Source organism: Anoplolepis gracilipes, chromosome 4 (genome assembly GCF_047496725.1).
Source record: "Anoplolepis gracilipes chromosome 4, ASM4749672v1, whole genome shotgun sequence".
Lineage (NCBI taxonomy): Eukaryota > Metazoa > Arthropoda > Insecta > Hymenoptera > Formicidae > Anoplolepis > Anoplolepis gracilipes.
In genome coordinates, this window is record NC_132973.1 from 14,650,995 (window position 1) to 14,676,244 (window position 25,250).

The following is a 25,250-nucleotide window of genomic DNA, read 5'->3' on the forward strand; positions in this document are numbered from 1 at the left end:
ATTAATATTTATTAAAGTAAAAATTATTAATATTGAATGAGGGTACGAAGTATGTTTAAATATGCTAATGCAGATTTAATTACCTGAAACAGTTATTAGTCATATTGTCGCTATAAAAAATATATTTATTTAGCTAGTGATTAACTTTGAAATAATCAATTTATTTTTGAAGATTCTATATACCTATTGGATAAAATGCCATTTGCGTAAGAGCTAGATATCTATCTAAATCGAGAGATATTTTCATATACTTACATTACCGAAAGTAGAGAGAGAAAGCTCAATCATTTTTCCAGCAGTAATTTTGACCACGACGCTAGAACGTAAAATTATCAGAACAAAACCGAGGGCACTGTTTCCAGGTAACAAATACCAATTTGTCATATAGGCGGTTTCACCAACTTGAGCGCACTGTTACAACCCATTTTATATACCTATTACCATTAAATCGGAAAAAAAAACGTTCGCGATAGTATAGAATTTCAATAAAGTTCAAGTGCGAAATTAACTATTTTACTTTAGATTATGCAATTTCTTATTAACTACAAAAAATTTTAATAGTTCTGATATTTTATATAACAGCGTTGCAGTTACCTGGTCTGAAAGAATCTCCCCAATGTAACAAAATATAAAGATATTAAAAGTAACAGAGAACAATATTATAACGTACGCCACTATACCTTCTTTGCTCTCTTGATTCCATTCCTAAAAATGATTTGTTACTTTAACAAAAAAGTAGATTAAAAAAAAACAAATGGCAAGCGTTACACGTGAATTCCATGATGTGCACATGTTCCTACCAATATGCAATAATAGCCCAAAAGACACATATGCATTGTGCATCCCCCTATTTCCACGAGACAAACAACATTCGTAATTTTCTCTATGTGAGACACGAAGCTATAACAATATATTTAGAAATACATAATAATGCATATCAAAATAATAATTATTATTGTTTATAATTATTAATAATTATTGTTTAAATATAATAATAATTGTTTGCACATATTTTTTCACATGTATATAAATATTTTATTAATGCATATTATGCATATGTTCTATCAAGATGCATATTTAAGAACATTTATTCAATGCATATAAAATTAATGAACATGGAGAAAATTTTATATTAAAAATTACTATGATATGTAGTAACTGTGGACCATTAGGAACATTCCAAGTTAAAATGCTATGTAAAACTGTAAAAATTGACATAATTTACATAAAAATTACGTCAATTTTTACAGTTTTACATAATTTACGTAAAAATTACGTCAATTTTTACAGTTTTACATAGCATTTTAACTTGGAATGTTCCTAATGGTCCACAGTTACTACATATCATAGTAATTTTTAATATAAAATTTTCTCCGTGTATTATTAAACAATATCTGGTTATTAAATTAAAATCGAAAAATAAATAAAGACGTTTTGATTACATATCATACAAAAATTCGAATTAATAATTAAGAAATTAATAACATTTTCATGTAAAACGTAAAGTAAATTTAAAGTTTGCGAAATTGAAATTTTAATTAAATTCAATTAATTTTTTACCTAAGTACTTTCAAATGATGCTCGATGACAACTGCGAATTTTTGCTGCGAAGAGTCTTCATTTTCGTTCTTGTCAACGAGGTTATCCAACAAAGACATCAGTATCTTTAATTGACCACAGGCATGCAATACAAAGACAGAGGTGACACAGCAAGTGGCTATCACTATAGAATTTACTACAAACGTAGATAAACATTGTATCGCAAACACTATCTCGTACGTCGGGCTTGTCGTAGTATCCAAAATTTTATCGTAAAACGCAAAAGGCAGGGATTGCATCGATACGTTATCGGCGGTTTCGTCCAACGTCATTGCGTGGAAGATACTGTAAGAGAACACTCCGCTGTGTATCAAAGTCGCGGCGAATATCGCGATGAAACGACCGATCCTGGCGCTCTTCAACATCATTTCTCGCTCCTCGATTTTCGTCACGACCCGCCAATCTGATTCAATATGTTCGATACATCGACGTATATCGTCGACATGCGTCAGCAACGAGCAGTACTTGAGACTTGCGAGCACCCAATTGCTGAGCGGCCCGAAATCACGTACCTTTGTCTCTACATTGGTGTCATCCAGGAAAATAGCCAACGCACTAGGTATTAAAGTACTGGCAATAAGAAAAATGCATATTATTAGTAGCACCATTGACAGAATTTTTTCTTTAATCGACGATTCCGGTACTGGCCACATGCTTATCGGTCTTAGGAGCCAACGAATTGGCTGTATGCTATATTCCGTATCTTTTATGTAATCGAATATTGGAACATTCTGCAAGGAACTTTTCATGTTTACTTTGCAAGCGCACAGACACGATTGAAGGGATGATTATTCGAAAAAAACGATGAGCGATAGCGTAGTCATAGCGTAACGCGTGCGCATTTTGCCGACTATATTTTCGAATAATACACGCGTCTCTTGGGAAATCGATATTAATGGTGACAGCGAATTGAAGCAGTGGTAAATTCATTTTACAACAGAGAGCTGATTGCACGCAATAACAACTGAGTCACGCAATTCGTTCAATGTTTTATTGGTAGAATAATTCTATCGTGTTTCATTCTTTGCATCTTTATTTAAAAGAATATAATAAAAAGCCTTTGCATTATTCATGAGAGTGTCTATCAGTTCTATTCTTATTTGTCAATTTTATTAATTCAAATTGGCAATCAGAAATTGAACAATGTAATAAATCTGCTTATATTGATTCTCAAAAGAAGAAGATATGAATGAGTTTTTAATATACAAATAAAACTTGTATGTGTATAAGGGTCAACGTCTTTAAAGTGCAGAGTATTTGAAAGTTTAAAGCTATGCTTTCGCACAAATCTTATTTCTCTCTACAATGGTGAGCACCAAATTTAAATTGCATTAAATATACAGTTACCTAATTATTATAATTATTCATTAAATTTTGATTCTATTTGGAAAAAAATATTCCATCTGTATTCTATCTAAAATGTTTTGTTTTTTACTTTCCGTAATTTATACTGCTTTACGTCAGCGTTCGTATAATAATAAATTTATGTACTCCACAGAAGTTTTAATTATCTGAAAAAAATAACTTTTTTATTTATTTGTATTTCTTTTATTTATTTACACAATATCCAATTTACTATTTTAAAATTTAAAATTTTAATGATAAAATCAAGCAGTTAAATCAATATAGAATTTAATTTATTATTAATTATATTAGCGATGTATATTTTTTATTTATATCGCAAAAAGATACAATAAATAAAATAATTTCCTCAGTTATATTATTCTCTCTTAGTTTTATTTAACTCTCGGTTGTATTATTCTATCATTCAGTTATCAAAATGAAACCAAGTGCAATTCTGTGATGCAATTTATATACCAGTTTGTCAAATATGCCACATTCCCGATATTTTTTTTACACTAATAAAATAATATAGATAATAAACAATTTTGTATAAGTGCTTGGGTATTTTTTGAAAAATAAATCAAATGTATATGTACATATATGAATTAAAAATTAATGAACACTCCTACATCGTATTTCAAATGTCTTACTTCGTAGAAATGTTTATACTGCTATATTAACAGATTGCCAAAGAGGAATATTTGAACAATGATTATTTATTAGAAGTTTATATTCAACTGGTTGAGAGACCATTGCGTGTTATGAGGACTGAAAATAAATTTGGGGCGACATGAGAAAATTTCAATTCGTTAGTTGTTCATTCAGCTGTGTGTTTCATGCTTTTTGTATTGATTAAATTAATAATTTAATTTTGATTGATGAAACTGTAACCTAATAAGATACTAAATATAATAATAGATGTCAGAGAAAGTTTAATACATTTTTTTGATTTTTATTTAGTTTATGAGAATATATTTTTTACTTATTCTATATACAAAATATATTTTGCACATTATATATCCTACTATTTTTTCGACTATGTATTACATAGTCATCGTTCTTAAAAGATTTAAATATACTACAGAACTTTTAATTACCTGAAACAATAGTGTCTATTTTTATATACTTATGCAAGTAACATCATATATATATATATATATATATATATATATATATATATATATATATATATATATATATATATATATAATACGTATGTGTGTAACATTGTAATTAACAAAATAACGAAAAAACACAATGTTTTAATTTTTCTTAGTTAACAAAAAAATTATTATAGGCATGATATATGTATATACGTATTTACTTACATCACCAAAAGTTACAATAGACAATTGAAATAATTTTCCCGCCGTGATTTTTATTACATTACTCGATCGTACAATAATCAAAACGAGATTGCGTGCAGTTTTGTGCTCTAGTTTATACCAATTAGTCATATATGCCATTTCTCCAACGAGTTTACACTACCAACCAAAATCAATATTTTTAAACTCTTTCAAAGAAATGGAAAGTTTGATAATTAGATTAAAAAATAAATTATTTTAAAAATAGAAGTCTTGAGAGTGCGTATATTTAGTTTAGTTAAAAATGAAATTACTATACTGTTGGCCATTTTATATGCAATAACGTAAAGAATATTATATATTTTACACAATAATTTTGATTATAAATTAATGAAATTATTTTGATTTGGATCTATATGTTACCTGTTCTGAGATAATTTCTCCGATATAACAAAATATAAAAATATTAAATCCCATTGATAAATATACAATAACATAAGATGTTATTTTTGCTGCATCAAACGTTTCCCAAGCCTGAAAAATTGAAATATAGACTTATATCTGTCGTCTAAAAATAAAATATATCTATTTTGTTATATTTGTTCTACATTTTAACGAAATATGATATATGTGTGATATATAAGAAAAATATGTTTGGTAATAAAAGTAATAAGCTCAAAGTATGTATAAGAACGATTATTAAGTGATAGAAAGGACGAATAAGAGCCAAAGCGCGATAAATAGGCCATAAATTTGCAATAATCTTGAACATTAGCTTCCTAATTACCGCGCCTATATTATTCATGAGTAAATAGAAAAGTTATCAGTACGTCTAATGAGATATCCATTTTCTTTTGTCTTTAGCATACCATAATAGAATAATATCCAACCAAGCACATACTTATTGTGCACCCCATTAACTCCGCAAGAGAGACTTTATTCATAATACTCTCTATGCGTGATATAAAGCTAAAAACGTATACATATATGTATGTTAACAACGTATACTCGAGCAAAAAGCTTTTAAAATGTTTTTAATAATAATATACTTTAACACTCTCAAGTGATGTTTTACTATAGTAGCTATTTTTTGCTTAGCTACATGATTTCCTTCCTTTGGACTGTCAAGTTCGTGCAGCCACGTATATAGCACATTTAGTTGACCACAAGCATGCATTGCGAAGACAGCAGCCAAGCTGCAACCACCGACAGTAGCGCAACTAGCTATAAACGTCGATAGGAATTGTATAACAAGAGCGATTTCGTTCACCGGACTGAATCTTATATCGATGATCTTGCTATAAATCGGACACGTCATCGGATGCATCGTGAAAGTCTCGTTGTCAACAGTGATAGTTGTAGTTTTTATTGCCTTGGCTATGCTGAACAGGAATGCACCGCCTTGCATAATCACACCGCAAATCCCTGCCATGAAACGACCGAATTTGGCATGCTGCAGCATCACATCGCGATCTTCGAGTCTTTGTACGAGTCTCCAATCAGTTTCCATATGTTGCATACAATCACGAATGTCATTGCTGCGCGTTAACAACGTCCAATAATTTACCGAGCCCATAATTCTGTGAATTAGTGGTCCAATTGCACCCAATTTTAACTTGACGTCGTTCTCTTCTAATAACACGTATAACGTACATGGTATCATTATGAGTGCTACTATAATTAAACAAGTGAAAATGTGTAATAACACAAGAATCTTCCAAACAATGCCTAACGTGTCCGTTTGCGGCCACGCACCGATTGGTTTGAGGAACCATTGATTAATTTGGAGACTGTAATTATTGTTTTTCGAATCATCATTTTCTGATACAGATTTCGGATTAGTCATGATTGCTTCACGGACGCATCTGACGTACTGTCGCTGTGGTCAATCCTTCTGACAAAGATTGTGTTCCAGGCGCCTGCGCCAACTTCGAGTAAAGTTTAATGAACACTTGTGTTGATGTATTTTTTGTCACTTCTGAGAGGGACATTTGCATGTCCAATCGATAATCGTTCGTGACCGGTGTTTTGTTTTGTCAGTTCAATAAGATGCCACATTATACGAGAATCGTGAGGATACTTTTGCGGAAGTGAGTGTAAATTTTGTAAATACAATTAGCTTCGATTTTTAAAATTTTTAATTTCAAGATAATCAAAAGTGCCGTCTAAGTTTTTGAAAAATTTAATTATAGAGAAAGTTATTATACAGGTCACAATTATAATACTAATCTTGCCTGAAAAATATCTATTCTATCAAATATGTCTTCTAACTTTTTTTAAATATACTATATAAATTCATTTTCTTTTATTTATATAACTACTTTCTTAAGTAAATACATTTCATGTAGTCATTGTTTAAAAAATATTTAAATAATGGAAATTTTAATTAGCTAAAATAGTAAAATTTTTGTTTCTATTAATAATATTGATATTGATGATGAAATTTTTGATGAAATAAAAAAATAAAAAAATAATAAAATAAAAATATAAAAGAATAAAAAAGAGTTAATTTAAAAAAAAATTATTTAATAAAAATAAGTTTAGAAAAATTTAAAATAATATCTATTTGTATAATAAATATTGATACAATTAACTACAAATTATAAAATATTAATTTAAAGAAATTAAACGTACGTGAACTAATAATAATTATTAAACTGATTAAAAGATTTAAAATTAAATAATAAATTGTTTTCTAAAATTGTAATTATTAATTGTAGTTAATAATTAACGATTACTATTACTACTACTATTACTACTACTAATATTACACGATTACACATTGTCTATCTGCAGTAAGTTTAAATATGTCATCGCGATTCTAACAAAAAATAATGAAATATTATATACATATATATATATATATATATGTATATAATTATATATATGTTTACAGATAGAAATGTACATTCATAAAGAAAAACAAACTTGTACACACGTGTAATACAAAACGTTCTTATTAATATTAATAATTTTAAATATTTATATATATAATTAAATATGTAAAAATTTTCAAATTGATATTGTATTGGATAATTTTTAGTATTACATATACATTAAAGATATTTTTTTCAAGTTAATAAAATTTTTTATTACTTTATATTTATTTTGATTACAAAAATTTTAATTTGTGAAAAGTCAATAATTCAATAAATAAATGCCAGTCTTTCTAACAACGAGTTAAACAGACAAACACTTGCAAAGCTGATTTTAACAAGCGTAAAATAATTAATTTTAATAGAACCTTAAAAAATATGTAACATTTTAATAATTTTTATTAAATAGACATTATAAAAATGGGGCAAAAATTTGCTTGTGCAGATAAACTATGTTGAAACATATTTTCAAAATGTTATATATGCATGTTTATAATGTGTTATCGGAATCGGTATAAAACTGCAATCATTTATGAAGCTTTATATATTAATAGAAATTATAAACTGACTTGTATAAAGATTTAAATGAAAGTTACAGGTATCGGGTCTTAGTCGATTAAATAATCGCTTATCCGAAATAATCGATCAACCGAAATCGAGGAAGGGACATATAATTTTTTGCTTTCACACTTTAAATGGTCACTCCCATTATAAGAAGAAAATTTATAAATGCAAAAAAATTGAACACAAGATGTATAATGATTTCAGTTGCTCACCTATACGTATCCTTATGTGTCATGATGATCACCGCCAATCTTCGAGCAGCGGCATGACTCTTCTCGATCCCTGATCATCGTTTGATAGATCTTCTAGCCAAGCGGTCAGTATCACGAGTTGACCACAACGTGCACGGTAAACAACACAGTTACACCACAAATGTCTTAATGACATATGTGACGACACTGGTAAGTAAATGCATCGAGAAAACGATTTCGTAAGCGGAATTGTGCTGCGGATCGAAGAAAACGAAGTAATTGCCTTATATTAATGGTCTGATAGTAACGTTTTCATTAATGACAATCTTGCAAACTATTGGCTGTATCAGACGGTAAGTAAAACCGCTGGTGAATATAGTATAGTGCAAATTAGAATGAACCGCCCGGTTTTTGCTCGATCAATATAATTCTATATGGTCCTTCACATGTGGACATTTTGCCAGTCTTGTTCCATATGTTTCACGCATTCCTTGATATTATCCTCTTCTAAATAAACATGCAATATCTGAATAATATAAAAATAGAATCCGCCGACTATTCTCAATCTGCCTTTGAACGTATTCATAATTAGAAACATATATAACGCTCACGTTATTAGGTTGAAGGACAGTAGGAAACAACACATCGTTCGGAGGACTCGTCTTAAAAATCTTTTGCAAAGTCGAGATTTTTCCAAAGTTGGCCATACGCCGATAAATTCCAAGATCAATTTGTGCACTTGCAAAGTATATCTTATGTCGTTTTTATAATTAAAGTTATGTAGGTTCCAAACATGATATGGGCTGGCAAGGAAAAAACCTGATATTTATTTGCATGATGATTGTGCGATCACGATTGACTGACGACAATACGACGAAACTTGTGTCTGCGTAGATGAGTCACCTTCGCAACCATTGTTCGACACGGTTAAAAGTTCCGTACTACAGATTGCGTGTGTGCAATTGTTTTACCGCAAGTAATTACAGGGTTGATAAGCATGAGACGATCTTTTTGGTGCGTTCACGAAACGCAAACTATTATTTTGTATCAAATCACATTGAACTTAAAAACGAATTCTGTTAAATTAATAATGTCACATGAATTGCTATTAAAGTGAATAATTAAGTTTCCGCCATAATAACTAATCTTAAAAGTAAATTTTAATAAAAACATAAATTAACTATGAAGCTCTGCATTTGACTTCTTACAAGAAAAGTGTAAAAGAGAAATTTAAAAAAGAAATATTTGTTAGCAAATCTTACTTACTTGTGTCAAAAAATCACAATTACGGATTAAATATAACTAATTTAAGTAACTAATTAGATATTTAAGTTGTCAATTCTGTGATGTGGTTTATATACTAATTTGTTATATATGCCACATTTTTGATATTTTTACACTAAGAAATTAATATAGATCTTAAAAAAATATAGATAATATAAAATTTTTAAACGCGCCTAGATATTTTTTTAAAAATATATCAAATTTATATATGTATATACATATATGAATTAGAAATTAATGAACATTCTTACATCATATTTCAGATGTGTTCGCTTCGGAAATGTTTATACTGCTATATTAATAAATTACCAGAGAGAAATATTTGAACGATAATTATTTGATGTAAGGTTTATATTTTCAGTTGGTTGAGAGACCCTTGCGTGTTATGAGAACTGAGAATAAATTTGTAGGGACATGGGAATATGTTTCACTTTGTCAATTGTTCATTATTCGGATTTTTCAGGCTTTTTGCATTAATTAATTTTTTTATTTTTCATGAAACTGAAACATAATAAAATGTTAAAAATAATAATGGATACCAGAAAATATTTAATAAATTCTTTTTATTTTTATTTTGCTTAAGAGAATATATTTTTTATTTGTTCTATATATAAAATATATTTTACATCTTGTTTATCCTACTATATATTGAATTATTTATCACATAGTCATCGTTCGTAAAAGATTTAAATATACTAAAGAACTTTTAATTACCTGAAAAAAACAGTCTTTATTTGTGTATACAAGCAAATGATACTATATATATATATATATATAATATATATATATATATATATATAATATATATATAGTATATGTATATATATATATATATATATATATATATATACATGTAACATTTTTTAATTTTTTTAGTTAATTAAAGATTATTGTATGTATATGCGTTACTTACATCACCAAAAGTTGCAATAGACAATTGAAACATTTTTCCTGCCGTGATTTTGATTACATTACTCGATCGTGCAATAATCAAAACGAGATTACGTGCAGTTTTATGATGTAATTTATACCAATTAGTCATATATGCCATTTCTCCAACGAGTTTACACTACCAACCAAAATCAATATTTTTAAACTCTTTTAAAGAAATGGAAAGTTTGATAATTAGATTAAAAAATAAATTATTTAAAAAATAGAAGTCTTGAGAGTGCGTATATTTAGTTTAGTTAAAAATGAAATTACTATACTGTTGGCCATTTTATATGCAATAACGTAAAGAATATTATATATTTTACACAATAATTTTGATTATAAATTAATGAAATTATTTTGATTTGGATCTATATGTTACCTGTTCTGAGATAATTTCTCCGATATAACAAAATATAAAAATATTAAATCCCATTGATAAATATACAATAACATAAGATGTTATTTTTGCTGCATCAAACGTTTCCCAAGCCTGAAAAATTGAAATATAGACTTATATCTGTCGTCTAAAAATAAAATATATCTATTTTGTTATATTTGTTCTACATTTTAACAAAATATGATATATGTGTGATATATAAGAAAAATATGTTTGGTAATAAAAGTAATAAGCTCAAAGTATGTATAAGAACGATTATTAAGTGATAGAAAGGATGAATAAGAGCCAAAGCGCGATAAATAGGCCATAAATTTGCAGTAATCTTGAACATTAGCTTCCTAATTACCGCGCCTATATTATTCATGAGTAAATAGAAAAGTTATCAGTACGTTTAATGAGATATCCATTTTCTTTTGTCTTTAGCATACCATAATAGAATAATATCCAACCAAGCACATACTTATTGTGCACCCCACTAATTCCGCAAGAGAGACTTTATTCATAATACTCTCTATGCGTGATATAAAGCTAAAAACGTATAGATATATGTATGTTAATAACGTATATTCGAGCAAAATGCTTTTAAAATGTGTTTTTAAGAACAATATACTTTAACACTCTCAAGTGATGTTTTACTATAGTAGCTATTTTTTGCTTAGCTACATGATTTCCTTCCTTTGGACTGTCAAGTTCGTGCAGCCACGTATATAGCACATTTAGTTGACCACAAGCATGCATTGCGAAGACAGCAGCCAAGCTGCAACCACCGACAGTAGCGCAACTAGCTATAAACGTCGAAAGGAATTGTATAACAAGAGCGATTTCGTTCACCGGACTGAATCTTATATCGATGATCTTGCTATAAATCGGACACGTCATCGGATGCATCGTGAAAGTCTCGTTGTCAACGGTGACAGTTGTAGTTTTTATTGCCTTGGCTATGCTGAACAGGAACGTACCGCCGTGCATAATCACGCCGCAGATCCCTGCGACGGAACGACCGAATTTGGCATGCTGCAACATCACATTGCGATCTTCGATCCTTTGTATGAGTCTCCAATCAGTTTCCATGTGTTGTATGCAATCGCGAATGTCATTGCTGCGCGTTAACAACGTCCAATAATTTACCGAGCCCATAATTCTGTGCATCAGTGGTCCAATTGCACTCAATTTTAATTTGATATCGTTCTCTTCTAATAACACATATAACGTACATGGTATCATTATGAGTGCTACTATAATTAAACAAGTGAAAATGTGTAATAACACAAGAATCTTCCAAACAATGCCTGATGTGTTCGTTTGCGGCCACGCACCGATTGGTTTGAGGAACCATCGATTTAATTGGAGACTGTAATTATTATTATTTTTCGAATCGTCATTTTTTGGCACAGATTTCAGATTCGTCATGATTGCTTCACGAATGCATCTGACGTACTGTCGCTGTGGTCAATGCTTCTGACAAAGATTGTGTTTCAACAGGCGCCTGCGCCAACTTTAAGTAAAGTTGACGAACACTTGCATTGATGTATTTTTTGCCCTTTCTGAAAGGGACATTTGTATGTGCAGTCGACAAGCGTTCATGACCGGTGCTTTCACGTGAATTACTATTGAAGTGAGTGGTCAAGCTCGTTCCGTAAAATAACTAATTTTAAATTTTAATAAATATATAAATTAATTATGAAGCTCTGTATCTGACTTCTTATGAGAAAAGTGGAAAAGAGAAATTATAAAAAGAAATATTTGTTGACAAATCTTGTTTACTGTGTCAAAAGATGACAATTACAGATTAAATATAATTATAGTAACTCATTATATAGTATCTATGACAAGAATAATTTATTGAAAAATATAAAATTACGTGATAAGTTTTCGAAGTAGATTAAAGTGATAAATTCGAAAGTAGAATATCATCAACGTTTTGATAATCTATGAAGTAACAAAACAGGTTGTGTGACTTACTGCTGAAAAACAAAAATGACAAACTTTTATACTTACTTTATCGAATGTGTAGAGACATGTCTATAATTCTGCTTGCAGAGATTTTTGCAAGAAATATTGGAAACTTTATATGCGGAAGATGATGCCAATTCGTCATAGATATTATTAATTCAATCTTGATTATAATTTCTGATTATATATTTTTGAGTATACAGTTTACTTCTGTTGTAGTACCGATTATATATTATAAAAAGTGTCCTTGAGAACGTGCTTAATTTTCACAGCAAAAATAATGTAAATATTGCTCAATACCTGATCTATCGAAACTAACAATAATTAATAAAAATGGAAATAACGAAAGATGTTTGTATGACAGACTAAGTTAATACGGCTGTATGAATTTTCCAATTCTTATACAGTTATAATAAATAAAGTTTGTTATATAAATTTATAATTATAATAATAAACTAATATAATAATCTATGAAAATTATATTAGTTCCGAATTTCTGTTTGATAATTATTAACATTAAATTGATTATGTAAAATTTTGTGCAAAATATTTTTCATTATCATAATAATATAATTTAGCATGAGAATAAACAAAAATAAAAAATAATAAAAAACGTTTTGCAAACGGATTGCAATTTTGTCTGCGTTAAATGCGAATTATGCTATCGACCATACACGGATCATTCGCAAAATAACGCGAATTACTTACAGCGTATAATTGAAATAATTTTTATTTGCTCAAGTTGTTTTCGACGATTATTCCGTAATTAGCTTTATATTTGACAATATTGTTAATGTTTATTAAACTAAAATTTTTTACATAATTTTGATCGCGAATTTTACGCACGCCACTGTTTTTTAATTATTGAGAATTTTCTCTTATTAATAACTTTACTATATTAATTATATAATAATTATTGCATTGTGTAATGATAGATTATCTCTCTTTTTCTAGAGTAAGAATAATGTGCAGTGCGCTTGCGTTTATGAAACGGCTACTCGTAATAAAGGGACATGCAAGAAAAAGTTGTGAATTTAGCGTATTAAACTTTAGGGTAAATGTGACGTTGAGCAAAGGAAAAACTGTCGTACGTGTCATGGTAATTGTTAGAGTTTGAACTTACGATTTAGAAGAAATAATGTACACTTTATGCTATACATATATTATTATTTAAACAAGATATCATTTAAGTAAAATATCATTATTCATTATTGTTAAGGAATTTATTCTGTTGATACTGTCTCATTTAACTATAAATTATAAGAAAGAGAGAGAGAGAGAGAGACAGAGAGAGAGAGAGAGAGAGAGATCGACAACAATAATATAATTATAAACATACAAATATAAAAGAAAATAAGTTTACGTATGAAATAGAAACACTTGTAGCATTAAGCTATTGAGAGCTAGATTTATAGATTTTCCCGCAATAGTCTTATTAAGTATACCGCGATATAGCTAGCTACTGCGATCATTAGAATGAAACTGCTAGCAATTTTATGAGAAATTCGATATCAATCGAGAGTACAGGAAGAGAACATACGTTTTTATGCTCTATAATCGTAGGAAATCAATCAACAACTATTTTTATTAAGTAATTATTATCGTTCAATACCTGATCCGTGGGAAGCTCGATAAAGCATAATATAAATAAATGTATAATGCAAATAGGTGCATGCAAAGAAAGCTTAATAATTATAATTAATACTTATAAGTATCTGAGAACACATTTCTTAAGTGATATTTTATAACGATAATTAATTTTTGTTTTGCTGAATTTTTCTTTCTTTTCTTTTTTCTGAACGAGCTTGTTTAATACCTTATACAATACATTTAATAGACAGTAAACGTGCATCGTGAAGTCGACAATGAGACTGCAAACAACTACGATAAATATCTATTATAAAGACAAGCATTACAATAATAGTTTGTTTATTGAACTGAACTTCCCGTCAATTATTTTGCTATGCATCAAAAGCATTATCGTGATGATCCTGTTTTTGATAACAAAAATCGTCATTTTCATTGTCTTGATAGCAATGAAATTATTAAAATTAAATTAAAGAGGAATGCATTATTATGAATGAATATCACAAAATCTAACGAAGTGATTAAGCTTGGCATATTATATCATTTCGCGATCATTCTTTGTAAAAATTTCTTAACAATATACAGCACGATCACATAAGCTATAAGAGTAACAGATATATGTCAATATCTTCGAGCATTTTTCCTTGTTTGTTGTTGTAACTGGGTTTGGCCAATTAATTTCAAAAACAACTGTTCAATTGAAGACAGGAATTGCTGACAACTGCGTTAGGGAAAATATTTCACCTTTTGATAATGCAATACATTTTAGTAATTTTGCATATGTTTTGTCAATACTAAAGTAAGTATTGAACTGAAAAGATCGAGCGAATTATTTTCCTTTAAACTTTATATATGAAACAAAATAATAATCTTATATATATATATACATATATAATATAAACTAACTTCGCAGTTTCGAAAAATAAATATTTTTGTATATTAATATGATGTGTATGTAATATCATAAGAAATCTTTAATTCTAAAATAATTTTCGTTTAACATTGACAAACGTTGCTGTGCTTTTAAACTATATTATTATGAAAAAATTTATATAGTATAGTATATATATGTATATAAATGTGGTTTTTATTTATTATATATTTTTCTTCTATTTTTTATATCATATTTGTGTTCTATACAAAATATATTTACGTTCTCTAAACTTTATTTGTTTTATTGGTTTACGTGGGAGGAGTCATCGTTCTTAAAATATTCAAATATACCACAGAAGTTTTAATTACCTGAAACAAGAAGGTCTTCCTTCCTATTTACGATATATTAATCGCATTTTGACAACATTAAAGCATGAGCGTTTGTATTAAAAAATGAGTGAATAAACAATAAAAGATTATAAATGAAGAGAAAAATATGAAGGAATATTTTGTAATAATTTATAAATATAAAGTATAAAAAAATTTGTAAAACTTTTATTAATACAATATTCCATTTATAAGTGCAATATATACTTTTACTTACATCACCAAAAGTTGCAATAGACAATTGAAATAATTTTCCGGCAGTTATCTTGATGACATTACTCGATTGCGCTATTATCAAGACGAGACCAAGGGCAGTTTTGTGCGGCAAGTCATACCAATTGGTCATGTAGGCCTCTTCACCGACATTTTTGCACTAATAAATAAATAAAGATATTTTGAAGTTTTTTATAAACATTTTTCACATTAAAAAAATCAAAAAAAATAAAAAGTATATCAAAGAAAGAAGAAATGCAATCAACAGTTTATTAAACAATAATGGCAATATATATATATATATATATATATATATATATATAAAAGTATATAATAATCCCAATGTTTAAAAATTCATCATAAATTCGAGATGTTACCTGTTCTGTGAGAATTTCGCCAATATAACAAAATATAAAAATATTGAAAGCCATAGATATATATATAATAATATATGATATCATTTTTGCTGCATTCAAATCACTCCAATTCTAGGAAATCAAAGAAATTATATTTAACATTTTATATATAAACAGATAAAATTCTGCTATAATATATATATTCACCTTTTTAAGTCTTTAGCGTACCGTAATAGAATAATATGCAACTAGACACATATTTATCGTGCATCCCACTAATTCCACAAGACAAATATGTTGCATAATATTTTCCATGCGTGATATAAAACTGAAACATTTATATGAAGTCCAACGCGGTGTTTTTTAATGAAGGAAATATCTATATTTCATTTTGTTTAACATAAATACATATAATTTTAAATATATATTATTTTTTATAAAATATTGAAATAATAATATCTTATTTGATAGAATGTGCGCGAAAATATGTAGTCAGATTGTGATTATTAAATAAAATTTTTTATCTATAATACAATGAAACATAATTAAATCTCTTAATGTTTATATACTTATAGTATATAAGTATATAAGGTACCTCAGCACTCTTAAATGATGCTCCACGATAACAGCCAGCTTCTGTTCAGCATTCTCGTTTCCCTTATCCTCGTCTGTAACGAGATTATTTAACCACGAGAATAACATGCTAAGTTGACCGTAAGCGTGCATCGCAAAAACTGCAGCAAGACTGCAAGCGCCCACCGTAACCGAATTCACTATAAAACACGATAATAGCTCCACGGCCAGCATGATCTCGTTTGCGGGACTGAATGTTGTATCGATAAATTTGCTGTAAATCGGACAAGCCATAGAGTGCATCGACATCGTTACGTTACCCACGAGGATGGTAATAGATGTCATCGCTTTGGTTACTACAAAGAGTAACGTTCCGCTCTGCATAAACACCGCGCAAAATGCGGCGATGAAACGACCGATTTTAGCGTATCGCAGCATCACTTCTTGATCGTCGATCCTTCGAACCAGCCTCCAATCCGTCTCCATGTGTCGCACGCATTTGCGAATGTCGTCGCTGCGCGTAAGAAGCAACCAGTAATTAATCATACCCATAATCCAGTGGCTCAGCGGACCCATAACGTTCAGTTTTATCTGGATGTCTTTCTCCTCCAGCGATACATATAACAAGCACGGCACCATAACAATTGCTATCAAAAACGAGCAAGCGAGAATATGCGCTTGCAAAGAAACTCTTTCCGTCATCGATGCACGTGCTCGTGGCCAGGCAGCAATCGGCATCAGGAACCAACGAGTTAGTTGAAGACTATAATCGTTATTGTTTTTATGTGTAGGTTTGATGCTCGTTGGCACACGCTCGGAATACGTCATGATTGTTTCGCGGAGGCACACAATACGCAACTGACTGTAATGGGTGGTGCACTGGAGTTATGTTCGAACGGGCGCCTGCGCGAATCTTTGGTGAACCCACAGGGTTGTGCTTCCCGAGAGAGACGCATGTCTGATCGATAATTATTGCTCGCGGAAATGTAACGTTGACTGTCTAAGAGTGGAGAACACACGGCAAACATTAATTATAGCGCGGATAAATTTTTCTATCAATTTTCTCTTATAGTTTATTGTATGTAAATACGTGATTTCCAATACGATTTACGATATAGGCAAGGTGGGGAAGTAACGCGTTACTTGTAACGTCGTTACCGTTACAATTACTTTTTTTTTTTTTTTTTTTGATAACGAAGTGATGACGTTACTATTTTTTTTCTGTAACTGTAGCGGTAACGTAGTTACATTTTTTTTAGTAACGGTTACGAATTTAACAGTTACTTTTATCGTTACTTTTTATATATGGAACTTATTTATAACATATTTTCTAATTTCTATTTTATATATTCTAATCTTCAATTATCAACAGATCATATTCATAAAGCTCCGTATTTAGAACATGCTAACATCTTTGTAAGCACGTTCTGAATACGGATCTTAATTATGAGAGTACTAAAATATATCGTGTGTTTGACTATAGTTATAAATTTAATGCAAACTAAAATTTTTTTATTTATACTTTGAGGGTTTTAAAATTTTTTCCTTATTATTTATGGTTTTAGAAATTTAAAATAAAACATTTAAAAAAATGTATTGATATTTTATTAATATTTTAATTATTAATTTTTTAAATAAAATATATTACAAAAGTATATTTTTTACAGAAGGTTTGTTTTAATGCCAATCATTTATGTCTTTATGTCAATCATTCAATAAATAAATAAGTTTAATTTGCCAGTTTTGTCGCATTAAAACAAACCTTCTGTATAATTTTCATCACTGGTGATACAAATTATGATCAGTATATTTTTTATTTAATTTTTAATCTTGTTTTAACATTAAAAAAGTAACGAAAAAAATAACGATAACTAGTTACTTTTGATAATAAGTAACGAATAACAGTAACTAGTTACTATTTTGACTCGGTCACGAGTAACGGTAACTAGTTATTTTTTAAAAGTAACTTTCATCCCTGTACGTAAGACATATTGAAGAAAAATATATTAGTTTACCGTACATAAAATATGCAATTACGATTTTTTGTTGAACAGAATTTAGATTTGCTTATATATTAATAATTATTGTTTAAATTTAAAGATGTTTTGGATAATATAAAAATCTACTATGCTTTTAGTAACATAGTTATAAATATTGCAACATGATTTATTCTATTTATTTAATATTTCTACCTATTATATCTATACTCTATACACAAAATATATATTTATTAAGTTTTATATATATTTATTAAGTTTTTAAATATAGCTAATATTGTTCATGCAGAGGGACTCATCGTCCGCAACATATTCAAATATACCATGGAAGTTTTAACTATCTGAAATTGTAATGTCTCCTTCTTATAGAATGCAGATTAATAATTTAAAATTAAATTCTAAAATTAATTTAAAATAATATATAAAAAATTAGAGAAAATATAATCAGTATAAAAATATTACAATAATAATAAAAATATAAAGGAAATGTATACAATATGTTAAATTTTTATTAATGTTTAGCATAAGTGTGATGTATGTGTGGTACTTACATCACCGAAAGTTGCTATAGACAATTGAAAAAATTTTCCAGCAGTTAACTTGGTAACATTATTTGACCGTGCTATTATCAAAATAAGCCCAAGAGCAGTTTCGTGTGGTAATTCGTACCAGTCAATCATATACGCCTTTTGACCGACGGTTTTGCACTAATAAATTTAAATTTAAACAATTGTTTATTAATTAAACATATAAAAATGTTCTAGTATATTAGTAAAATTATAGTTAATTATAAATATAGTAAAATAGTAAACTAAACTAAATATAGTAAAAAAATACATACAATTATCTTTTAGATTGCTTGCATAGTTACTAATTATATTTAATTCGAATTCAAATTATTACCTGTTCTGTAAGAATTTCACCGATGTAACAAAATACAAAAATATTGAAAGCCACAGATAAATATATAAGAACAAATGACATCAATTTTGCCATATCAAGTGTATCCCAATTCTATAAAGACAAAAATTAATAATTAGAAATAATGAAGAATTGACTTTTTTATATTTATACTACTATATATAATTACTAAACTAACATTTCATAATAAATAAAATCATAATAATATCATAAATAAAAAAAATTATAAAAAATGCGCGATTATACATATTCACCTTTCTTGTTTTTTTTTAGCATACCGTAATAAAGTAATATGCAAGTAAACACATATTCATTGTACATCCGAGCAATTCCACGAGGCAGATAGTTTGCATAATAGACTCCACACGCGATATAAAACTGAAACGCATATACTCAATTGCAACACGTGACAATAATATTTTCTTTTTTTTTTTTTTTAGAAAAACATACTTATTTAATATAAGTCAATTTATTCATGCAAATACTTTTTTAATACGATAAAAACATATTCAGTACAAACGCAGATACTTTATAAATACCTCAGCACCCTCAAATGATGCTCCACTATAGCACCCAATCTTCGTTCAGCGGAAATGTTTCCATCATTTTTGTCCACGAGTTTGTTTAACCACGAAAATAATACAGTCAGCTGAGCGTACGCGTGCACAGCAAAGATCGCATCAAGACTGCAAACGCCTGCTATAATAGAATTAACTATATAACAAGATATCATTTCTACAACCTGCATAATCTCATTCGCAGGACTGAATCTCGTATCGATGAACTTGGTATAAATAGGACAAGCCATGAGACGCATCGAAATGGTCTCATTGCCGACGATGATAATTGTAGTAGTCAACGTTTTTACTATAGCAAAGAGAAATGTGCCGCTCTGCATGAATATCGCGCACATTCCGACGACGAAACGGCCGACTTTGACTTGTCGCAGCATTACCTGTTGATCCTCGTTTCTTTTAATCAGTTTCCAATCGGTTTCCATGTGTTGCACGCATTCGCGAATATCATTGTTGTGTATAAGAAGCAAACAGTAATTGATTATACCCATAATCCAGTGGCTCAACGGACCTATCATGCTCAATTTTATTTCGATATCTTCCTCTTCCACTAAGACGTATAACAAAAACGGCACTGCAACAATTACTACGAAGAACAAGCTGACAAGAATATGCATGTATGAAGATAGCCTTTTGATTTTCGTTGCCATGCTCATTCGTGGCCAAACACCGATTGGCATTAAAAACCAACGAACTAATTGTACACTGTAATCGTTATTATTTTTATACGTGAGTTGAGCTCTCGTTGACACACGCTTGGAATACGTCATGATCGCTTCGTGGAGGCGCACGATGCACTGACAAGTTGTGAGTGACAAATATATATATCTTATAGTCACGCCAAGTAGTGCATTGCTCGAAGCTATGCTTGAGTGAGCGCCTGCGCGAATCTTTATAATTGTTTGGTGTACAGGGTTGCTTTCCGATAGAACGCACATCTAATCGATAACTGCTCACGGAAAGGTAGCTAATTATAAAGAGAGTTTTATGGAAGCATTAATACTCTTTGGTGCGCATTGCAATTGTGAGTATGACATAATATTATTTTATATGATTTGTATATATTATTATTAACAAATAAAGCACAGGAAGTTTTTTTGTATAAGATATTTTGTAAAGAATATTATAGAACAGATATAATAACTGTAATACAATCTGTATTTTAATTTTAATTTTAAATTGTATTTCCTAATAACAGATAAATAATGTTGTGTTTGTGTGCCTTTATTGTATAAATAAAGAAGGTAAAAATATATTGAAAACCTCTACGCATTAATGTTTACGTTGTAACAGTTCGTAACATATTTAGATAAACGAAGGACGTTTTAATAACCTGGAATGATGATAAATTACTTACTGAAAATGTTTCCAAACAGAATTTGTTGACTAGTTACTTACGTCACTAAAAGTCGCAATGGAAAGTTGAATTAATTTTCCAGCAGTTATTTTGATCACAGCACTCGATCTGGATATAATCAGGATCAATCCAAGAGCTGTTGTACGAGGTAAGCAATACCAATCAGTCATATACGCTGTTTCACCAATTTTCTTACACTATAATAAATATGGCTGTTAAAAATATATATGTTAATTTATTCTAGGCCATTCACAATTTCTTTACCTGTTGCGTTAAAATTTCACCTATGTAGCAAAATATAAAAATATTGAAACTCATGGATATATATACAATAATATATGCCGCTGTACTTTTTGAATCAATTTTATTCCACCACTAAAAAGAAAATAACAAATTGAAAATTTTTTTGAGATTTAAAAAGTGTGTTATTAAAGTGATTGTGACTAGACATATTCACCTTTTAAGATAATTAGCATACCGTAATTGAATAATATCCAAGCATACACAAGTTAAATGTACATCCAACTAATTCTACCAGACATATTTGATTCATAACATCTTCGATGCGCGCTATAAACCTAAAATTAAAATTTTAAGAAATTAGAGAAATCTTTGATATTATATTACATTTTTTCAGAATTTTATCCAAATTATTTTTATTTATCAACATTGTAATTTGTATCTGTTTTATTATATAATATATTATAATTAAACTTTTATTAACAAGAGAAAAAATTTATTTTGCAATATTCTAAAATTTATAAATAAAATAAAGTTCTTTAATTTTGAAACACTGTAGTACATAGTATACAGTAAGACACTATATACAGTATTTTTTATTAATGAAAAGATACTCTAAAATTTTTGTTAATGAAACAGAAGAAAAAACAATTTAGAGCTTGCAAAAACTTGTTTTATGAGATTAAGAACGAGTGAAAAGGAATAAAAGTGTTTTTAACATCAAAATTAAAACTAAATATCATTTAAATGTAAGTTTTTCAACTCGCTTGTATAAATAAAAAGAGCAATAATTTTTTTATCAATAACATAAAAAATTTCTCTTAATAAAGAAGTATATATTTAATTAATTAGACGGTTTGACAATTAATTCTATGAAATTATATTCTCGAATATTATTTTATTGATTTTTAAACGTATTACCTCAAAACGCGCAAGTGATGATTTACGATATTGGCCAGCCTTTGCTGGGCTGTATCATTTTCTTTCACACCTTCACCTTCGACGAGTTTGTCTAGACGCAAGGTCAAAATATCGAGCTGACCGCACGCATGCATAGCGAAAACGGCGGCCAAGCTGCAAGCTCCGACAGTTGTAGAGTTTACTACGAAACATGATAATAACTGCATTATTAGCACGATTTCATTTGCCGGACTGAATCGAGCATCCACAAACTTGCTGTACGAGGGACAGGGTAACTGGAGCATCGGGACGCTGTGATTGTCGTCGATCGGCACCATCACTGTCGTTATCCCAAAAACGCTGTAGGAGAAGACGCCGCCGTGCATGAATATCGCGCAGAAACCTGCGATGAATCTGCCCAATCTCGCGTTCCTCACCATGATCTCGCGATGTTGCGATCTCCTGGTGACTCGCCAATCTATTTCCATATGTCGCACGCATCGGTGTATATCGGCGCTACGCAGCAATAGAGAACAATAATTTATTCCACCCATAAGCCAGTGGCTCAGTGGACCGATCGCACGGAGTTTTAGCTCGACGTTCTTCTCCTCGAGAACGATGTTCAACGCGCACGGTATGACAGTGAAGGCTATTAAAAAATAACAGACGAATATTAGAGCACGAGACACGGCTTTCTCGCTGTTCGAAGTTCCGGTAGATCGCGGCCACGCGCCTATCGGCTTTAGAAACCACCGATTCAACTGTATGCTGTGATCATGCAGCTCTTTAGTCACCGACCGACACATTATGACTACGCGACGGTACAATGACTACTAATAGACTGTAGCGTCTGCGCGAAAAGATAGTGAAATAAATCTGATCGATTGAAAGGTGCTGTTGGACTTGTTGCTTCGGTTGCGAATGCATCCATATACGCTGAGTCAGTAGTTTGATCAAAGAATTCTACGATTATCATACGTAATATCATACGTTATACAAGCACCACGTTATGAAGCATCTTGTCAAAACATTACAGAATTATATTAATTTAAAAATCTGTTTCTTGAAAAATTGATCAATAACATTTCATTGCAATTGGTTCTTTTGATTAATTTAATCTAAGGCTGATATTCATAGTTTGAGCTTATATTTAAAATAATCTTAAGATCTCGTTCAACCAATGAAGTGACCACATAACATCATTTTATTGGTTGAACGAGATCTTAAGATGACCTTAAATATAAAATCAGACTATGAATACCGGTTTAAGAATTATATTGGTACATATATGTGCAAGCAACTTACATGTTTAAATAAGACGTTTTAATTTATCTAAAATAAATTATTGTTCAGAAAATATAAATAGAAAAGTATTGCTAGTGTTTTGTTTTTTTTTTTTTGAGAAAATTATGCAAATTTATATTAATATAATATTTCTTTAAGATATCTATTTTAGAAAAAGATCAATAAAAGAAATAATCAATGATTAATGATTAATGATAAAATCTACGAACGACTTTATAAATGTCACTTTTATATGCCAAATTTTATACAGATCTGCGCGTTACCTATTTCTGTTCAGAGAAACTTGCCGATGTAACAAAATAAAAAGATATTAAAGATCATTGATAGAGGATATCGCAAGTTGCAATATTCTTCGTATCTTCCGTGTTTCCTGAAAGATCGAAATACATAAAAATAGTTTTTTTCTAATTAATATTTATTAGAATGTTTAGCTTTTAGCAATTAGACTTTTTATTTGTGTTGATTATTAAGATATTAGCGTACATACATTAACTATTTAATATATATAATATATATATATATATAATATTAAAGCCACATACCCTAATATAATTTTGATGCAAAAAACCTTTACTTCACTGTAATCACATAATATCCGATCAAATATTTTTCGATCAATTTAATGAGACAATTGATGCAGAATTCACTTAATATAACAAATGCAAAACAAACATAACAATATATTAATATAGCAGTATATCCTGCTAATTGAAAATCTTCAATTATTTATAAACTTTAATATTTATATAATTTATAAAATAAATATTGTTATTTATTATCAGCAAGTTTTTCACTGCTTTAACATACTACAAATAATATTGCATAATATTAACTAATTCATATTTGATTTGTTCACAGCCCTCCATCTCACGAAAATGCGCGAGGTTTTGGTTTTGGTATTCTCGCGCAGCGAAAATGTGTGTTACAGCGCTTGCGCAAATTTTCACGATTGTGTTTGGTGTAGAAAAGAACACGTTACAGCAAATAGGCGGAACTTTACGGTAATCGATAAGCTTAATGCAACTTGTTGCATAGCCGGCGCTGCTTTGTGACAATACATTGGAAGGCAGATCGTAAAAAAGAGAAAAGGACACAATAATAATTTTATAATACTGCATAATTTCTAAAGTGTGTAGAAAAAATAAATATCTTTATTGTATTTATATGTAGAATATTATTTATGTATACTTTAATTATTTTCATAATATAATAATCTTATTTTAAAAATTTAGTATACATACTATCAATAAGGAGATAATATTATTAAAAGTCGACAATTTTCCTATAAAATTATTTGCTCTCGTACAAGAATAAAATAGATTGTTTTTATTTATTTCAAATACTTAGATATCGTTTTCGATGTGAGTAAAATAAAAGACAAATGAGAAAATTAATAAATCATAGCATCATAAAAATACATTTTAAAGTACATGCACATTATGCAAAATTTGTTATGTAATTTTATACTTTTAGATGTAAAATATTTATTACACGTTAAATATTTAAACTCACGTTTTATTG

The 25,250-nt window shown here is 29.1% G+C and overlaps 6 protein-coding genes, 1 long non-coding RNA gene and 1 pseudogene across 8 annotated transcripts in view; 1 reads left to right on the top strand and 7 right to left on the bottom strand.

The window, feature by feature from the left end:
* The window catches only part of LOC140665272 (uncharacterized), an 87,423-nt gene extending 70,105 nt beyond the window's left edge, over window positions 1–17,318 (top strand). Inside the window, exon 5 of the long non-coding RNA XR_012046579.1 lies at window positions 17,226–17,318. This is a non-coding gene — a long non-coding RNA (uncharacterized lncRNA). The remainder of the gene's footprint in view (window positions 1–17,225) is intronic.
* On the bottom strand, window positions 27–3,044 carry LOC140664448 (odorant receptor 10-like). Its single transcript, XM_072889572.1, has 5 exons — window positions 1,561–3,044; window positions 801–900; window positions 595–705; window positions 256–411; window positions 27–83 (listed from the first exon to the last, which is right to left on the bottom strand). Exons 1-5 carry the CDS (start codon window positions 2,346–2,348, stop codon window positions 27–29), a joined length of 1,212 nt encoding a protein of 403 aa, XP_072745673.1. The 5' UTR covers window positions 2,349–3,044.
* Window positions 3,969–6,465, bottom strand: LOC140665263 (odorant receptor 10-like). The gene is made up of 5 exons (XM_072891147.1): window positions 5,297–6,465; window positions 5,117–5,216; window positions 4,671–4,781; window positions 4,272–4,427; window positions 3,969–4,040 (listed from the first exon to the last, which is right to left on the bottom strand). The coding sequence occupies exons 1-5, from the start codon at window positions 6,091–6,093 to the stop codon at window positions 3,987–3,989; spliced, it is 1,218 nt and encodes a 405-aa protein (XP_072747248.1). The 5' UTR covers window positions 6,094–6,465; the 3' UTR covers window positions 3,969–3,986.
* LOC140664449 (uncharacterized) lies at window positions 7,633–8,704 on the bottom strand (annotated as a pseudogene).
* LOC140665258 (odorant receptor 82a-like) lies at window positions 9,725–20,812 on the bottom strand. 2 transcript variants are annotated; one of them, XM_072891136.1, is made up of 8 exons: window positions 19,892–20,812; window positions 19,631–19,730; window positions 19,335–19,445; window positions 18,983–19,138; window positions 15,510–15,665; window positions 10,475–10,585; window positions 10,076–10,231; window positions 9,725–9,876 (listed from the first exon to the last, which is right to left on the bottom strand). In XM_072891136.1, exons 1-8 carry the CDS (start codon window positions 20,695–20,697, stop codon window positions 9,823–9,825), a joined length of 1,650 nt encoding a protein of 549 aa, XP_072747237.1. In that variant the 5' UTR covers window positions 20,698–20,812; the 3' UTR covers window positions 9,725–9,822. The 2 variants fall into 2 exon arrangements, with proteins under 2 accessions (XP_072747237.1, XP_072747238.1); XM_072891137.1 differs by lacking the exons at window positions 9,725–9,876; window positions 10,076–10,231; window positions 10,475–10,585 and adding an exon at window positions 13,740–15,274 and having other exon boundaries at window positions 19,892–20,810.
* On the bottom strand, window positions 10,703–12,901 carry LOC140665269 (uncharacterized). The gene is made up of 2 exons (XM_072891157.1): window positions 11,103–12,901; window positions 10,703–11,020 (listed from the first exon to the last, which is right to left on the bottom strand). Exons 1-2 carry the CDS (start codon window positions 11,900–11,902, stop codon window positions 10,912–10,914), a joined length of 909 nt encoding a protein of 302 aa, XP_072747258.1. The 5' UTR covers window positions 11,903–12,901; the 3' UTR covers window positions 10,703–10,911.
* Window positions 15,883–17,263, bottom strand: LOC140665268 (uncharacterized). The gene is made up of 3 exons (XM_072891156.1): window positions 16,457–17,263; window positions 16,069–16,189; window positions 15,883–15,993 (listed from the first exon to the last, which is right to left on the bottom strand). Exons 1-2 carry the CDS (start codon window positions 17,260–17,262, stop codon window positions 16,081–16,083), a joined length of 915 nt encoding a protein of 304 aa, XP_072747257.1. The 5' UTR covers window position 17,263; the 3' UTR covers window positions 15,883–15,993; window positions 16,069–16,080.
* Window positions 20,813–21,128: 316 nt separating the features above from the next.
* LOC140665266 (odorant receptor 10-like) lies at window positions 21,129–23,460 on the bottom strand. Its single transcript, XM_072891152.1, has 5 exons — window positions 22,446–23,460; window positions 21,763–21,862; window positions 21,549–21,659; window positions 21,326–21,481; window positions 21,129–21,260 (listed from the first exon to the last, which is right to left on the bottom strand). Exons 1-5 carry the CDS (start codon window positions 23,228–23,230, stop codon window positions 21,207–21,209), a joined length of 1,206 nt encoding a protein of 401 aa, XP_072747253.1. The 5' UTR covers window positions 23,231–23,460; the 3' UTR covers window positions 21,129–21,206.
* Window positions 23,461–25,250: the final 1,790 nt, after the last annotated feature.

Coding starts and splice junctions, on each gene's coding strand:
- LOC140664448 (XM_072889572.1), bottom strand. CDS start 2,348: ATGAAAAGTTCCTTGCAGAATGTTCCAATATTCGATTACATAAAAGAT. Junction 706..800: donor TGGGCTATTATTGCATATTG/GTAGGAACATGT, acceptor AATCATTTTTAG/GAATGGAATCAAGAGAGCAA. Junction 412..594: donor GGGAGATTCTTTCAGACCAG/GTAACTGCAACG, acceptor GGGTTGTAACAG/TGCGCTCAAGTTGGTGAAAC.
- LOC140665263 (XM_072891147.1), bottom strand. CDS start 6,093: ATGACTAATCCGAAATCTGTATCAGAAAATGATGATTCGAAAAACAAT. Junction 4,782..5,116: donor TTGGATATTATTCTATTATG/GTATGCTAAAGA, acceptor TCAATTTTTCAG/GCTTGGGAAACGTTTGATGC. Junction 4,428..4,670: donor GAGAAATTATCTCAGAACAG/GTAACATATAGA, acceptor TTTGGTTGGTAG/TGTAAACTCGTTGGAGAAAT.
- LOC140665269 (XM_072891157.1), bottom strand. CDS start 11,902: ATGACGAATCTGAAATCTGTGCCAAAAAATGACGATTCGAAAAATAAT. Junction 11,021..11,102: donor CATCACTTGAGAGTGTTAAA/GTATATTGTTCT, acceptor ATACGTTTTTAG/CTTTATATCACGCATAGAGA.
- LOC140665268 (XM_072891156.1), bottom strand. CDS start 17,262: ATGACGTATTCCGAGCGTGTGCCAACGAGCATCAAACCTACACATAAA. Junction 16,190..16,456: donor CATCATTTAAGAGTGCTGAG/GTACCTTATATA, acceptor TAAATGTTTCAG/TTTTATATCACGCATGGAAA.
- LOC140665258 (XM_072891136.1), bottom strand. CDS start 20,697: ATGACGTATTCCAAGCGTGTGTCAACGAGAGCTCAACTCACGTATAAA. Junction 10,232..10,474: donor GAGAAATTATCTCAGAACAG/GTAACATATAGA, acceptor TTTGGTTGGTAG/TGTAAACTCGTTGGAGAAAT. Junction 9,877..10,075: donor CTATTGCAACTTTTGGTGAT/GTAAGTAACGCA, acceptor TGTTTTTTTCAG/GTAATTAAAAGTTCTTTAGT.
- LOC140665266 (XM_072891152.1), bottom strand. CDS start 23,230: ATGTGTCGGTCGGTGACTAAAGAGCTGCATGATCACAGCATACAGTTG. Junction 21,660..21,762: donor TTGGATATTATTCAATTACG/GTATGCTAATTA, acceptor TTTTCTTTTTAG/TGGTGGAATAAAATTGATTC. Junction 21,482..21,548: donor GTGAAATTTTAACGCAACAG/GTAAAGAAATTG, acceptor TATTTATTATAG/TGTAAGAAAATTGGTGAAAC.